We start from the raw sequence: 13,533 nt of genomic DNA on the forward strand, positions 1-13,533 counted from the left end.
ATTCTATCATGCCCCAAGATGCTTTCTATACTCTACTTCTAATTGTCTCAACATACCATCGATATCGAAATGCCATATCTTATGAGACCGCCGTTTGATCTCATCATACCCCTTATCCATATCAGAGCCGCATTGCAGATCATTCCATTCATAGATCTCACAAGCCTCGCGACTACTCCTCACCAACCATTGGGATCGGTCACGACGCACTGCACTAAACGCCGCAAACGCGGCCTGAAGCGCCACAGTTTTCCGCCCACCCGGAGTCTTGACACGCGACTGCACCATGTCTAACAGGACAGTCAACGCCAACACATCCTCAATTCCAATCCCCGCACCAGCACCATGATGGGGCGACGACGCATGTGCCGCATCGCCAGCGATACACACGCGTCCGCGCGAGTAAGTTGGCGCAGGACAGTCCAGTGAATCGAAAACACCCCATTTCTCCAACTCCGCTGGCAGTAGATCAATGATGTCTCTCACCGTCGGGCCCCAATCCGCAAAGGCGCCGGCTACTTCGTCTTTCGTCGCCAGCTGCGACATACTGCGGTCGAGAGGCCAGTCATTTGGGTCCGTGACGAACGCCACCACGTTCATCAGCGTCTGCTTGGCAACTGGGAAATGAAGGACATGCGCGTTCGGACCGCCATACATATGCTGGTTATGTGCACGGTAGTGACCCAGTCGAGCGGTTGCTTCTTGCATGGGGACTAACCCTCGATATGCCACCTTGTGGGTATAATGCGGATAGGAGGCGGGGTTACCTTCGCCGAGGATGAGCTCGCGCACACGAGACTTGATACCATCACAACCGATAACTGGACCTATATCAACACCGTCCTTCCAAGCTCAAGCTCTGAGGCTAATGGAAACTCACCAGCATCCGCCCTCCCTACACTCCCATCACAAAACCTCAATAAAACCTTACCCACTCCATAATCCTCCACCCGATCCAACCTCTTCCCTAACTTCACCACACCCCCGGGAATAAGCCTCATAATCTCTTCCAAAAAATGCGCCCGATGACACCCCTCAAACCCCTTCGGCCCCGTCGCCAACGCATAAAGCTTCTTCCAGCTCATATCATCTAGACCATCAGGATCATGAGTATACCCATCAATAAACTGCATATTATTATTCGGATTCCGTGGGTCTCCGTTGGTTGTCGCTACGGCAGCAACACAATCAACGATACGCTCGTCAATCATCGACATGCACCGTCGGGCGTTGGCCGTAAAGGCGATTCCGGCGCCGCTCTCGCGTGGACTCTGGGCTTGCTCGTAGACTGTTACTTTGATGTTCTTGGCCAGGAGGCCGAGGGCTAGGGTTGCGCCGATGATGCCGCAGCCTATGATAGCTATTTCGAGGGGTTCGTCTTCGATGTCCAGGGGTGAGATTTCGGGGTCGCGGCTGGTTGTTGGGGCTGGGGTATGGCCTTTTACGAAGGGTGGGAACCATGATGGGCGGAGGCGCGATAGGATGCTAGTGAGCATGGTGATCATTAGGATGCTATTTTGATTAAAGAGCTGTCTACTGATAGTCCTTACTAGAAGAAGAGGTGCTCAACCTGCTAGGTTTGGTATATTATTGAGCGCAATATCCTGGAGGGGTTCATTGAGGCAGCTGGGCTGGAATGCCCTAACCAGCATCCTGGGTCCGGGAATCAGACTTCTACGCTACAAGGTTTAGCTATTGAGGGAATAATTCCATGTTGTCGGCCTAAACCTACGGAGTATCGAACTAATTGACGGCGTATCGGGTCGGTGGCAAAAGGGGGTGAACGAACGAGTTCAGCAGAGGGTTCGACCTAACGCCTTCCCTTGGTCATTGTTGATTTGAACTTGGAATTATCGATTGATTCCGCATTTGTGCATCTCATATACCGTCACTGAAAATAGCCTATTGGTGAGTATTGAGGCATACATTGGGTGGGTATGTCATTGGACAAACTCCTGCTTAAAATTAGATGCTATATCATTAGAGCCATTTACAACAACAGATCAGTCTATCTGCATATCTTCCCCGCGAGTTGATCGATCTGTCCAACCTCAACCGGACTCAGGAGTCTAGAACGACCTACACGCCCACAAAAAGCATTCAACAGAAGCAAAATACCTAATCAAACATCATCCTCATCATCTGTCACGCAATGACAGCCCCATCTTCACATTGCCACCCAAATTTAAACCGCGCAGACAGCCGATACGCCGTACTCTCGGCTACCAGCACTCCAGGCTTCCTTCAAGACTCACAGGGAACAAAAAATAAATCCTATGATATATCGATAAGCAGCCATCTGATCTATATCCCAACCAACCAAAATCCCGCATGCACACGTGCAACCAGGCCATACTCCAGCCAATAGGCTAACTACGGGGCAATCGGCTTGTTTAATCTTCGGGCCCGTCCTCCCGCCCGTGTAGATCATCCGATACTCTCCGCCAGCCTCATATCCAATGGGAACCAGCATGCAAAGTCTACGGAGTACAGTGTAGCAGCAGTGCAACGTTTCTCTAGGCCGGTTCGTGGTAGGCGTATGACAATAGCGGAAGGGCCTCAGAATGCATAAGCAATGCAAACGGTTGGTTACATGTACTAAAACGACAATGAAACAGGTTTGTCGTGGCCTTCGGCCCGCAACAAGGGGGGAATTCGCGCATCTCAGCTGAATCAATCACCAGGCGATTCAAGCTGTTCTTGATTTTGTTCACGACTAGGACGTACAAGGTGAGCGAGGTCATGATCTCTAAGGCGACCGTTGTATGAGACTCTCGTGATATTATTTCCTAGCTCCAAAGAGTTATGTTACGAGTGATTAAATCCGAAGAGGGAGAAGAACAGCCTATCCAATACTTTGTTGAAACGGAGAGTGACTTCAAATTATATGGACACACACTGTGAGACCTAGTAAGCCCCCGCGCACCTCGTGTCACTGCATAACGATATTATGTGTGCAATCTAGACTTCCGAGTCCGGATCTAGATGGAATCTCTGCAACATCAGCGCAATACTCTTATGACCCTCCAGAGTTGCGAGTTGGATAGGCGTCCGCCCGTGGATGTCTCGAGCGCCAATATCAATATCTGGTCGGCTGAGCAATAGCTGGACTATATTCTCCCGGCCATTTTTGGCGGCGCTTGCTAGCGCTGTGCCCTGTCCATAGCGTATTGTACGGGCGTTGACATCTACCTCAGGAAGGCTAACTAACAAGCCTACCATGTCTTCACGTCCTTGTTCGGTAGCAATGAATAACGGTGTTCGGCCCCATAAATCACTCCTGTTCAACTCGGCGCTGAATTGGTGGTCAACCTCTCCAGTCACCTTTGGATTTTGCTGTCGCATTCGATTGAGCAACAGCTTAATAGTCGTGCAGTTTCCACTCTCTACTGCCAGCGAGAGGGGGAATCGATTATCGTACGTCCCACAATAAAGATCAACATCATTTCGTGCTATAAGAAGCTCAATCGTAAAGGGGTTCCCATTGTACGCTGCGTAACAAAGGGGCGTGCTCCGCCGATGATCAAGCGCATTGATCTCTACATGCTTTTGTTCCAGTAGTATCCTCACAATATTTGGATGGCCGCAGCGGCAGGCCAAATGTAACGGGAGTTGCTGTCAAGCATTTCTTACATTTGTATCAGCTTTCGTTACTAGAAATGCCACTGCGCGTTCCTGACCATGTTCCGCGGCAAGCGATACGGCAGTTTGTCCACGGTCATCTTGCTCGTTGATGTCTAATCCCGTCCAGTGTATCAGCATCTCCATTACAGACACATGGCCGTTTAGAGCAGCTACATGAAGTAAGGTCCTGCCTCGGTCGTTTGTAAAATTCGTGTCAACGTCGAGCCGATTTAGAAGTGCCTCGACAACCAACAAATGTCCTCTGGAAACTGCGAGCGACAACGGTGTATCCATGTATTTGTTTCTCGCGTTAGGTAATGCAACTTTACATCTCAAGACTTGCAATAGAAGCTCCTGTTCCCCTTCGGCTGCTAATATGTGAAGTATACAGTTTCCAGACTCATCCCGTATCGAAAAGTGCACCGTGGAAAGTAATGGCACGAAATCTGGGAATGCTTTGAGAAATGAGCATAGTGTAGGAAGGTCTAGTTTCTCGACAATGAGCAGAACTATTTCGGATGGCAGCGCAGCTCTTCTGGTCATTGCGAAATGATGGAAATCTACTTTGAGAGACGGTGGAAGGCAGTTCAACATGCTTTTGAAATGTGAATGTTGGATCCTGGATGCAAATAATAAAGTACTAGGTCTTCATCTCAAATTAATGGAGATGATGCTAACAATATTCCTCAAATTTGCAACAAAGAACAAAGAAGACTAACAATGTGGGACAGGAGTGCGACCTGGGGTCTGCCGTATCTAGTCATTTTGGAGTGCTCCGCGTGGTAACTCTTTGCCTCTCTTTGTATATTGATCCTTGTGAAAGAAAACGTGTGGAAGCGCATAAGCGGACATTTGGTAAACCACATAGAAGACGGTAATTCCCGATGGCAAAGTCTAGTTACCGAGTAGGTTGCCTCCATCTCAAGCACGATCTCCGAAGATTGACGGCCAACTTTGCGAAACATTTCTGAGGACTACTTCCAATCCTCTACATGAGGAATTTGCCCAAGATATACCTGGCTCCCTACTCTGCCCCTGCCACGACATCTCAAATCCATGCAACTTCGCTTTGAGCTCCGTCTCATTGTAGCTCGTCTGATTCTTCTCACCAAGATAGTCCACGAATATAGACCATCGAGGCTTATAGTACGAAGAGATAAGACCTGCCCAGGCCTTCGACGCATAATCACTTATCTCACCGGTAGGACCCCATAGAGTGATCTGATTTCGCGCATTATACTCAAAGAAGTCCTTTGTTTCTGTGGTGTTTCCCCAGTCTCTGGCGCTCGAGATCCAAGTTGCAAGGGAGAAGTTCTCATTGCAAGACAAGACTTTGTCAATCGCCGATAGCAGATTGAGGAGCCTTTCGCTATGTGAGGTGACTTTTGTGGTTCTGTTCTCTGTTTCTGACTTCCATGAAGTTATAAGAACGGAGTAGACATTGACAAAAGCGTTCCCCATAAGCTGACGCGTGATATCGACCATATCGTATTCATACGCAGGGTTATGCCAGAGTGACGGCTCCTTCCTCGTTGCATTCATAAACAAAGACAATACTTCATTCAAGACCATTGGATCATAATTAATTGATGTAGGAGTCGGATAATGGCCAACACGGCCAACCAAGCCGGCGATATCCGGCGAGATCTCAAAGATCGACTTCGTAACTGAATATGTCGTGAGATTAGTGTTATTGTAGACGGTCTTGCGCAGCAGGTCCCACGCCGTATACAGTTCATTTGGTACCGAAAGGTTTCCGGAATATCTGCTTCTGACCCAACTTTGAAAATATGCCCGTGTATCAATCGGTGTCGCTGACCAAGCCTGGTCTAACAGTAAATCATAGACAATCTCATTCCCTTCCTGGCCTTCCATAGTGAGCCCGAATCCCACAAGTGAATCGGATTTATTTAATGCTTCGATAGGATCCGAAGTGATGTTCATAATTTGCCCGTACATGCCCATGTTCCCACCAAAGTCGTGTAACTGGCACCAGATCCACGGCTTTCCGAAATAGGATTCCGTCCGTTGCCACTGTGGTTTCGACTCCGAGTACAGGTCGAGAATGAGCATATCGTCGTTTCTCTCAACCCCACTCAAGTAGGCCGAGATGCGATTGGAATCCCAAAAGTCCTTCTTATCGTAAAACAACCACCCCTGCATCATCCATACCGCAGCGGGGTTAACAGCTTTCAAACTCTGCCAGGTATGCAGCGACAAGTTCCGAAGATACCCCAGCTCCCCAGAAGCAGGATTGATCTCATTAAACTGATCGAGCGCATAGACATGCGTGATATTTCCAAAAGCGCGCATTTGCCTCGAGATCACACTCTTCTGCAAGTCGGCAAAGGTTCTATCGAGCGGACTAAGGAAGGACACTTCCGTAAATTTCTTCTGAAAGCCCGACCACTGCGATCCATTCACCACGGTCGCATGCGGTCGAACACGTTTTATAGCAGGCGGTACAAACCCTGGAAAAGCGGGAAGCACGGGTCTCATGCCTAGTTCAACGATTCGGCTGACAATTTTCTTCTGTAGCTCGAACTGCGCTTCGATCCATGCTATGCTGACGCCGTGGCCGCCCCAGGAGCCTTGGATGTTCCCGAGTCGGTTCCATGCTTGGAAGGCTGGGCCGCTGAAGAACGGTAGTATCTCTTCGTCAGTCATTCCGATCTCTCGAAGCGAGTCAAGGAGAACCTTTTCGTAGCCGACCCATGCGAGGATTACATTTACGCCTCTGAGGGCGGCCCAGTCGAGTTCTAGTTCCCAGTCTTCCCAGGTCCAGAAGGCAGTTGTGTAGGAGAATGTCACTGTATGATGCATATATGAGTATAGGTTCGTCTTATCAAAGGCAGAATCAAATCGGAGAGGGCCATGGTAAAAGAGCTCGTTACCTGGATTGAGATGGTACCGCCATGTCACAATACTTTCGCCTTTCAGCGGCACATGGAGTTTGGGGAGAGATGACGGCAGAGTATGTAGACGACTACCAACAAACCAGTATATATCCGCATGGACGATCTGACTTAGGTATCGATGTAGACTGGATGGTTTGTTAGCGGAGCGCTTTAAGGTGGGATCGTGGATTGCGGTTGAAGATACCCTGCGGCAAGAGCGCTTTGAGAATTCCCTTCGACATGAATTGAGCCATTCGCCTGGGTTGACACGGTGTACACATCACGATGGTCGTTTTCGGTGGTGGAGTTACGTGATGAGCTGTTCAAAGAGAACAAAAAGTTGTCGCTATGATCTGGTAGTCTCCTGCGGACTAGACTGATGATTCCCTCTGTCGGATGACGTCCACCCACGGTGGCAGTGGTTATCAGCACAATCAACAATAATGTTGGGTGCAACATCTCTCTTCAGCTTGATTATGTCCTTTTGTCCAGTTAGCCAATTCCACATGAAGATGGTTCACTTGAATGATACGCAAAGAAAATGTCGCAAAGTTGTGGTTCTTGCAAGTACTGGGAGTTTGGGATTTCGAGTTTTGCAAGCCGTTACGGCACTCAACCGCTGTAAGCTAGATAATGACAGTCCTTCTACCAATCAGCGCCTCCAAAAAAATAATTGTTCCTATAACGAATGCTTCAAGGGTATCGGCAGAGGACTTCCGCCAAAGACATATTATAAGGTCAAGTGCATATATTAGGGTTCATGGATTGACGTAAGAGATGCCAAGAATCCAAATAAACAGAATGAATGACGTCTTGTATCCAAGAAGAGGTTGAATAGTCGATCAAACATCAATAAGTAAATAATATCATGAGTGATCGCAACGCCAGCATACCCAGAACCCTATCCAATATACTCAACCAATTCCTTCCACATCTCATCCTCCGCCAAAGCCTCAATTTCACTCTCATGCAAACAAAACAGGCCCTCCATGCCCTCTCCATGCAACATCGGAGCAATATACGACGAACAAGGCAAAGGCTGGAATGTCGGTCTCCTCATCAGTCCAGGCTTTCCTAGCGGCCCGAAATCAGGAGCCTTAACATGAGCAATTGACGAACAGGAAAAGTCCGTCTGCGCATTGAATGACCCGCCATACGCAATATCGGACTTATCCGGCTCGTTTGCGATGAACGTAACATAGCTACGGAGGGCATACTCATTGCTGATTTCCTGCACGTCCTTGCGGAGGAGCGAAGCAAGCCGCGAAAGGGAGCTTTCGACGATGGCTTCAAAAGTAAGGCGCGTATTGCAGACGCGGACCATATGGCCTAAGTAGGCCGGGGTGAGTCTCATAATACGCCGGAAATCTACAGCTCGGCTGAGCTTTGAGAATGCGCCGGGAGTTTCTAGCTTTCTCAGACGGATAGCCGTGATCCGTTGCCAGCAAAATGCAGTGATGGCATCGTTTACAGAAAGGGATTCTGTAGAGGGATCGAAATCTTCTGGCTTACTGTTTGCCAGATCTCGGATTTTGTTCACCGAGTCCACCGGGAAGCGGTAGTATCGCCATTTGTAAGGGGCCAGAATGTCTGACGGGGGAGGCGCCTTCATAATGACAGGAGGTTTGAGCTCGCTATGGTCGAGGAGAGGCTCATCTGGGCCGAGCAATCGAATTAAATCACGACGGTCGCGGTTTCCTTCGTGGAGTTGAAAAAGAGGGAATTGGTCTCCACGTAAAGCGGTGGCCAATAAGTTTATGATTTGGAAAATCCCCGTCCCGTCAATAATATTATGCTGCGCGGCCAAGTCCAGCAACAATCCGCCGCGAACGATGTTTGCCTGGAAGTCCAGGACAGGAGCCGGGTCATCCTCTGTGTCCTGGTAGGTTTCCGGAAACGCCACTCGTGAACTCAACAAATGCCCTGGCAACATGGATGATGGCCCCTGGGCGGAGCAAAGTTCGTCATAACCAGGACAATCACTTGTGCGATCTTGAATACGTACGAAGACATGGGTTTCAGATTCCCATTCTTTGTAGGTTGTGACCTTGAACGTCCCGGAACTTCCAGCACCACTGCCCTCATTGATAACTCTTCCAGAGAGATACGGAAACGTCTTCATCACGAGGCGGACTGCGCGCTCGAGTTCCTGGAGGGCGACTTCGCGCTTATCATCCTGGACAGGGAAACATATTAACATATGACTGTAACTTTTGAGAACCGGCAGTTGGCCGATGACATCCTGAACATGTTCGAAGATAGCCATTCTGGTGATTTTGGCTTTCACTGTAACCGACAGAAGACGCGGAGGTTGGGTTGGTTTATCAGGACCTGGTTAAAGATGAACTGAAGAGAAGACCAACAGACTAAAAGAAAAGGACCACGACGCCCGGAACAATGCAGCACCGACATAACTGGAAAGGTGTCCGTTTTCTAAGGTTAGACAGGATCGTAAAATTTGATTAGAGCGACCGTTGTCTGTTCTACAAAGACTCTTCAACATCCGAGAAAGCCCGAGCCGCCGGAAACTCCGATTACAGCGATGAATAACCACTGCAGCTTAGCTCAAGCTCAAGACGAGGATGGAAATTCGCTGGCATAAAAATCTCATAGAATGCAGGGTGTCCTCATATATATGAGTTCGCATACGCCTTGACTAGACCGTCCAGTCCGCACCCTAAGTTCGTCGCAAATTCGCAAACCCGTGGGTAAAATCAGCGGTATTTCCCGCGCTATACTCGTCTTCAGGAAATTTGCATTCAGCATCCAGCCTGCAGCTACAGTAGAGGGAATAAAGAGCCCGCTTTAATGCGCACTGGCGCCATGCGTTGACTGTCGATCGTCGCTCGTGGCTTGTTTGATCGCCACCCGAACATAGAACTTGGCATTCGGACCATATAGTTACTCACAACTCCAGGAACCCCCGAAGTGGGTCATCCTTGTCTTTCGCATGAACGTTTGAACAGCCCTTTGTCCTGTTTCGCCACGATAGACGTGCTTGTGAAAGAGGCCTATGGAGTCTAGATCCTCAAGAGATTGCCAAGTCGTACGCATATCCGTCCTAGTCTGAAATGTTCTTTCCTACTCCGTGTCATCTTATCCAGTCAATACCAATGAATGACACACGTTCACTGAATGTCCTCCCACGCCAGGTCAGGTAGAATGACACAGGTACACGCAATTATTACTGAGACATTCATGTACTGTTACCGAAAGTACTTGCTTGTTGACTTGCCAAGCACGACCCATAACCAATGGCCCGGAAGGAAACCAGAGACCAGCCCCATAGTAGCAAGCAGAGCCTGCTGTTCATTTGCAGGCACATAGTCCCAAGAGAGAAACAAAGGGTTACCCATATGGCAGCGACTCAAACTTGTCCAACCAGGAGAATACACGGACTTCAATGTATGAAGTAGGTATGACCACAGACTCTTCTGAGAGATCCGTCCAACGTGGTGTGGAACAGAGCGATCGAGAATCTTCCTCAACGCTGAGACCATGCATACTAGGCTTGTGGCTTTGGAGAATGCGCGACAGCCCCTTTTCTGGGAACAACTTGAATGGTGACGAAAGCGTCCGCTTGTCCCTGTACCTGTGCTTGAGTTTTAGCTGGTCAGACATAGACTTGTAGTATCAATCTTGATCCAATGAATGTAATGTCCGTTACACAACCTCTGGCTACATTAGGTGATACTCTTTAATCGGTGCACTTGATATCGCAGAGTACAGAATTGCGGTCCTCTGCTCAGACTTTCTGTGGGGTTATGCCACCTTGACGAAACATAGATTAGATGTTCAACCACAAACCGACTGGAATCTTAACAGCAAAGGGTTTAGTATCGAAGAATGGGGAACGCATGAATGCCACTGAACTAAGTTAGGTCAATGCCTGGCATTCGTGTTAACTTTCAGTCTTAGTAGACATCTCGTGACAGCCATTAACGGTCTGTGCGAATCATTTGTAAGGCACATGAAGCGTGGCTATTCATTTACAGGGGTAAGTGCTCACTTGACCAACGTTCTTTGCCTGAATATAAGCGCCCAGGCTCCTATAGTGGCTTAGTTGACGACATCCCCTGTTATGGCCAAGACGCAAATATGTCCAGCCAGAAGAGACCCGTTGCAAAATATTGCGAGCCATTCAGCGCAACCTCGTTAATAGCAGCCGGCCAGTTAGTCTAATTTCCAACCCACCAAGCATGTGGTATCACCGTTGCGCGCCAATTAGAATATGCTTGGGCAACATAGCTGCGGTGCTGCTTTGCAATGTCGGCTGGGATGAGACAGGCAGTGCTGGAAATTGCGATCTGGATGCATGTCGTGTTGAATGAATATCCATGTGCAAACCTGAGTGAGATGCAAACGTAGAGGTGTATTGCAGATGGTTTTATTAGATGCCAGACCAGATTACGATGAAGCGTGCTCCTTGGATGTCGTAATGGACGGAATAAGTTCATATATTCTCGCGCAACAGGTTGAGCCGTGCAGCTATCCCAGGCCATTGCACGCACAGGAACGCCGTGCATCAGACAGCTTTCACTTTATCTCCATATGTAAAAGCCCCCTGTCGGCAAGCCGAATCGCAGTGGGGAGGACTTGCCCGTTCTCCAGCAAAGCGTTGCACCATTGCAACAGCGACCTAGCTTTGACGGTATATAGTTCTTGATCCATGCCGAATATATAATGGTGACCACGCAGAATATTTCCCGTCAACGACCTGGTTCCGCCTGCGAGGAATGTCGTCGACGTAAGGTCCGATGTGACCGTCGACGTCCACAATGCCAAGTGTGCTTCGAGACTGGGATCGACTGTAAGATAAGCACCACGAGACTTCCAAGGGGGCCGCGGAAGGGCCAACTGCGGACATTGCGAACACGAATTGGTAAGTCTTGTTGGACGTCGACAAAGCTCGGTGCTCATACTGGTCAGCTGCCCTTGAGCGTTGCCTGGCCGATCAGCATCCGGGGATCAATCAGCAAATGGCGGGGTTGTTTGATGGTTCTGGAGTTGAGTGCGACTCTGAAGAAGATCCTCTCCGTGAAAGAGCTACACTTCCTGAACAAGTTCCCGAAATATGTTCCGATGATCAGCAAGGAGGTGGGTCGCCACGATCCCCCGATCCTCAGACGCGACCATGTGGACTAGTCTCCGATCTGATGCGCGCAGATCTGTAAGGCGTCCCATCGAAAGCTCGGCACATTGCGAAGGCATATACTAACCCTTACAGAGACCAGTTATACTTTGATCGTGTGCATCCCTCTGCTCCTATCCTGCAGCGCTGGCGCTATCAGGTATGGGCGAAACAGCCCAGAAAGAGCGAAGCTCAAGTGTGCCTACAGTATGCCATGTGGACGGTGGCTGCTTCCTTGTCGGCCCACTTTCAATCTCTCCGAGACACCCTCTATCACGAAACGCGCCGAATGTTGGATGCAATAGACTTGCGAAGCCCCATTAGCGGGATCCTAGCAGTGGAGCAAGCCCAGGCATGGGTGTTAGTTGCTATCTATGAGTATATGCAGCTGTCGCCCCAGCAGGCATGGATGAGTGCCGGTAGATGTTGTCGGCTGGTCTTGGGTATGCGGCTATATGAGATAGATGATCCTAATAGCCCGGTAACAATGGCTCGAGAGCATGAACCGAACTTAGTGGATTGGACCGGGCTGGAGGAGCAAAGGCGAACTTTTTGGATGGCGTATTCACTGGACCGGTTTATCAGCTTCCACAACGCGCTGCCATATACCTTAAATGAAGAGCTGGTATGTTTCGTTATCAAAAAGGGATATTACACATCTAATTAAAGCAGATCGCGACTCGACTGCCAACATCGGAGGAAGACTTTCAAGCTGGCCATCCTGCAGCAACTCAGTTTCTACCGGAAGTGATGGCGGGCTATTCGAGCAGCGATAGTTCTAACGTCCAATCATCCTTTAGTCAATGCGTCATCTTAGCCACCTTATGTGGCCGAGCACTCTCACACAAACAAAAGTCGGCTATGGAGCAGATCAATGGAGAACTGGGTGATGGACTGTGGACTCGACATCAATGGTTGCACGAAATGCTCACCTATCGAATCCAGGTGCTCTCCGTCTTAGCACAAGTGGACCCAATGCTCATTTTTGCGAGGCTCGTAGCGCAAACTTTGGTTCTTTTTCTACATAGTGTACTGGAGGCGATAACATGGAAGACAGGCGAGCATTTGCTAGGTATGTTCGAGTACGAGCGCCTTTGCGTGATGGCCGCGCACGAAGTTGTCAACCTAGTGAAGCTACAGGCCCAATTAGGATATTTCAAGGTACTTTGCCCATGCGACCAGCTAGAGAAAGCTTATTGACGATATAGGTGCATCCATTGACCCCAATTCCGATCATGATGTGTACTGAATTTTTCACGGCACATCCTTATCTTGACGGCTCCTTCGATATCATGCTACAGGAACTGCTTGAGTGCCTGCAGGATTTGGACCACGTGAAGAATCCGAGCCAGAGCCCTAGGATATCTGTTTAGGATTTAGATCGGTGCCGTATAATGGGGTTGTGAACATACCTGGAGCATATCGATGTGTCCTATTAGTTCTGTCCATGTAGTATGGAACACCGGATATGATTATATGTTATCAGTGATTATCTAGGAGAAGACTGTGGTGGAGTATAAGTAATAAACTCCAGCTGATAGAAACGGCTCTTTCACTCTAAATAGCTTTGGCCTCCCTTGACCAAAGCCATACTGTAGAATGAGTCTATGTGAGAAAGGCCTGCGCTTCGCTACGTTGGGCATATGCCTTGCTAGCATTGCTCGGATGGCATCAATATCAGTATTCCAAATACCCACGAGATATACGCATCTGGCAATAGATCAGCTGTGACAAGAAAATGGAGAGCAGCCACCGTGTGACATTGGGGCAACTATCACTGGTCCATAGACTCTTTGTGCATGTTCGTTGTTTGAGACTAGGAATGGGTCAGTCAGCCACCCCGAGGAGATGACCCGACGATAAACTCCGTCCGGCAATGTG

The 13,533-nt window shown here is 49.0% G+C and overlaps 5 protein-coding genes across 5 annotated transcripts; 1 reads left to right on the forward strand and 4 right to left on the reverse strand.

Moving 5' to 3' along the window:
* Positions 1 to 6: 6 nt before the first annotated feature.
* F9C07_12256 (salicylate 1-monooxygenase sala) lies at positions 7 to 1,505 on the reverse strand (the record flags this gene model as incomplete). Its single annotated transcript, XM_071507797.1, has 2 exons — positions 7 to 821; positions 881 to 1,505. The coding sequence occupies 2 exons, from the start codon at positions 1,503 to 1,505 to the stop codon at positions 7 to 9; spliced, it is 1,440 nt and encodes a 479-aa protein (XP_071367189.1).
* A 1,456-nt stretch (positions 1,506 to 2,961) lies between these two features.
* F9C07_2236502 (ankyrin repeat-containing domain protein) lies at positions 2,962 to 4,167 on the reverse strand (the record flags this gene model as incomplete). The annotated part of the gene is made up of 2 exons (XM_041287679.2): positions 2,962 to 3,546; positions 3,634 to 4,167. 2 exons carry the CDS (start codon positions 4,165 to 4,167, stop codon positions 2,962 to 2,964), a joined length of 1,119 nt encoding a protein of 372 aa, XP_041151664.2.
* A 378-nt stretch (positions 4,168 to 4,545) lies between these two features.
* Positions 4,546 to 6,763, reverse strand: F9C07_12258 (putative alpha-N-acetylglucosaminidase; the record flags this gene model as incomplete). The annotated part of the gene is made up of 2 exons (XM_071507798.1): positions 4,546 to 6,518; positions 6,727 to 6,763. The coding sequence occupies 2 exons, from the start codon at positions 6,761 to 6,763 to the stop codon at positions 4,546 to 4,548; spliced, it is 2,010 nt and encodes a 669-aa protein (XP_071367190.1).
* Positions 6,764 to 7,422: 659 nt separating this feature from the next.
* Positions 7,423 to 8,787, reverse strand: F9C07_12259 (transferase family protein; the record flags this gene model as incomplete). The annotated part of the gene is made up of 1 exon (XM_041287678.1): positions 7,423 to 8,787. One exon carries the CDS (start codon positions 8,785 to 8,787, stop codon positions 7,423 to 7,425), a length of 1,365 nt encoding a protein of 454 aa, XP_041151663.1.
* A 2,417-nt stretch (positions 8,788 to 11,204) lies between these two features.
* Positions 11,205 to 13,025, forward strand: F9C07_2236505 (fungal-specific transcription factor domain protein; the record flags this gene model as incomplete). Its single annotated transcript, XM_041295627.1, has 5 exons — positions 11,205 to 11,403; positions 11,451 to 11,691; positions 11,749 to 12,277; positions 12,325 to 12,813; positions 12,861 to 13,025. 5 exons carry the CDS (start codon positions 11,205 to 11,207, stop codon positions 13,023 to 13,025), a joined length of 1,623 nt encoding a protein of 540 aa, XP_041151662.1.
* Positions 13,026 to 13,533: the final 508 nt, after the last annotated feature.

This window comes from Aspergillus flavus, chromosome 8, assembly GCF_009017415.1.
Source record: "Aspergillus flavus chromosome 8, complete sequence".
Taxonomy (NCBI): Eukaryota; Fungi; Ascomycota; class Eurotiomycetes; order Eurotiales; family Aspergillaceae; genus Aspergillus; species Aspergillus flavus.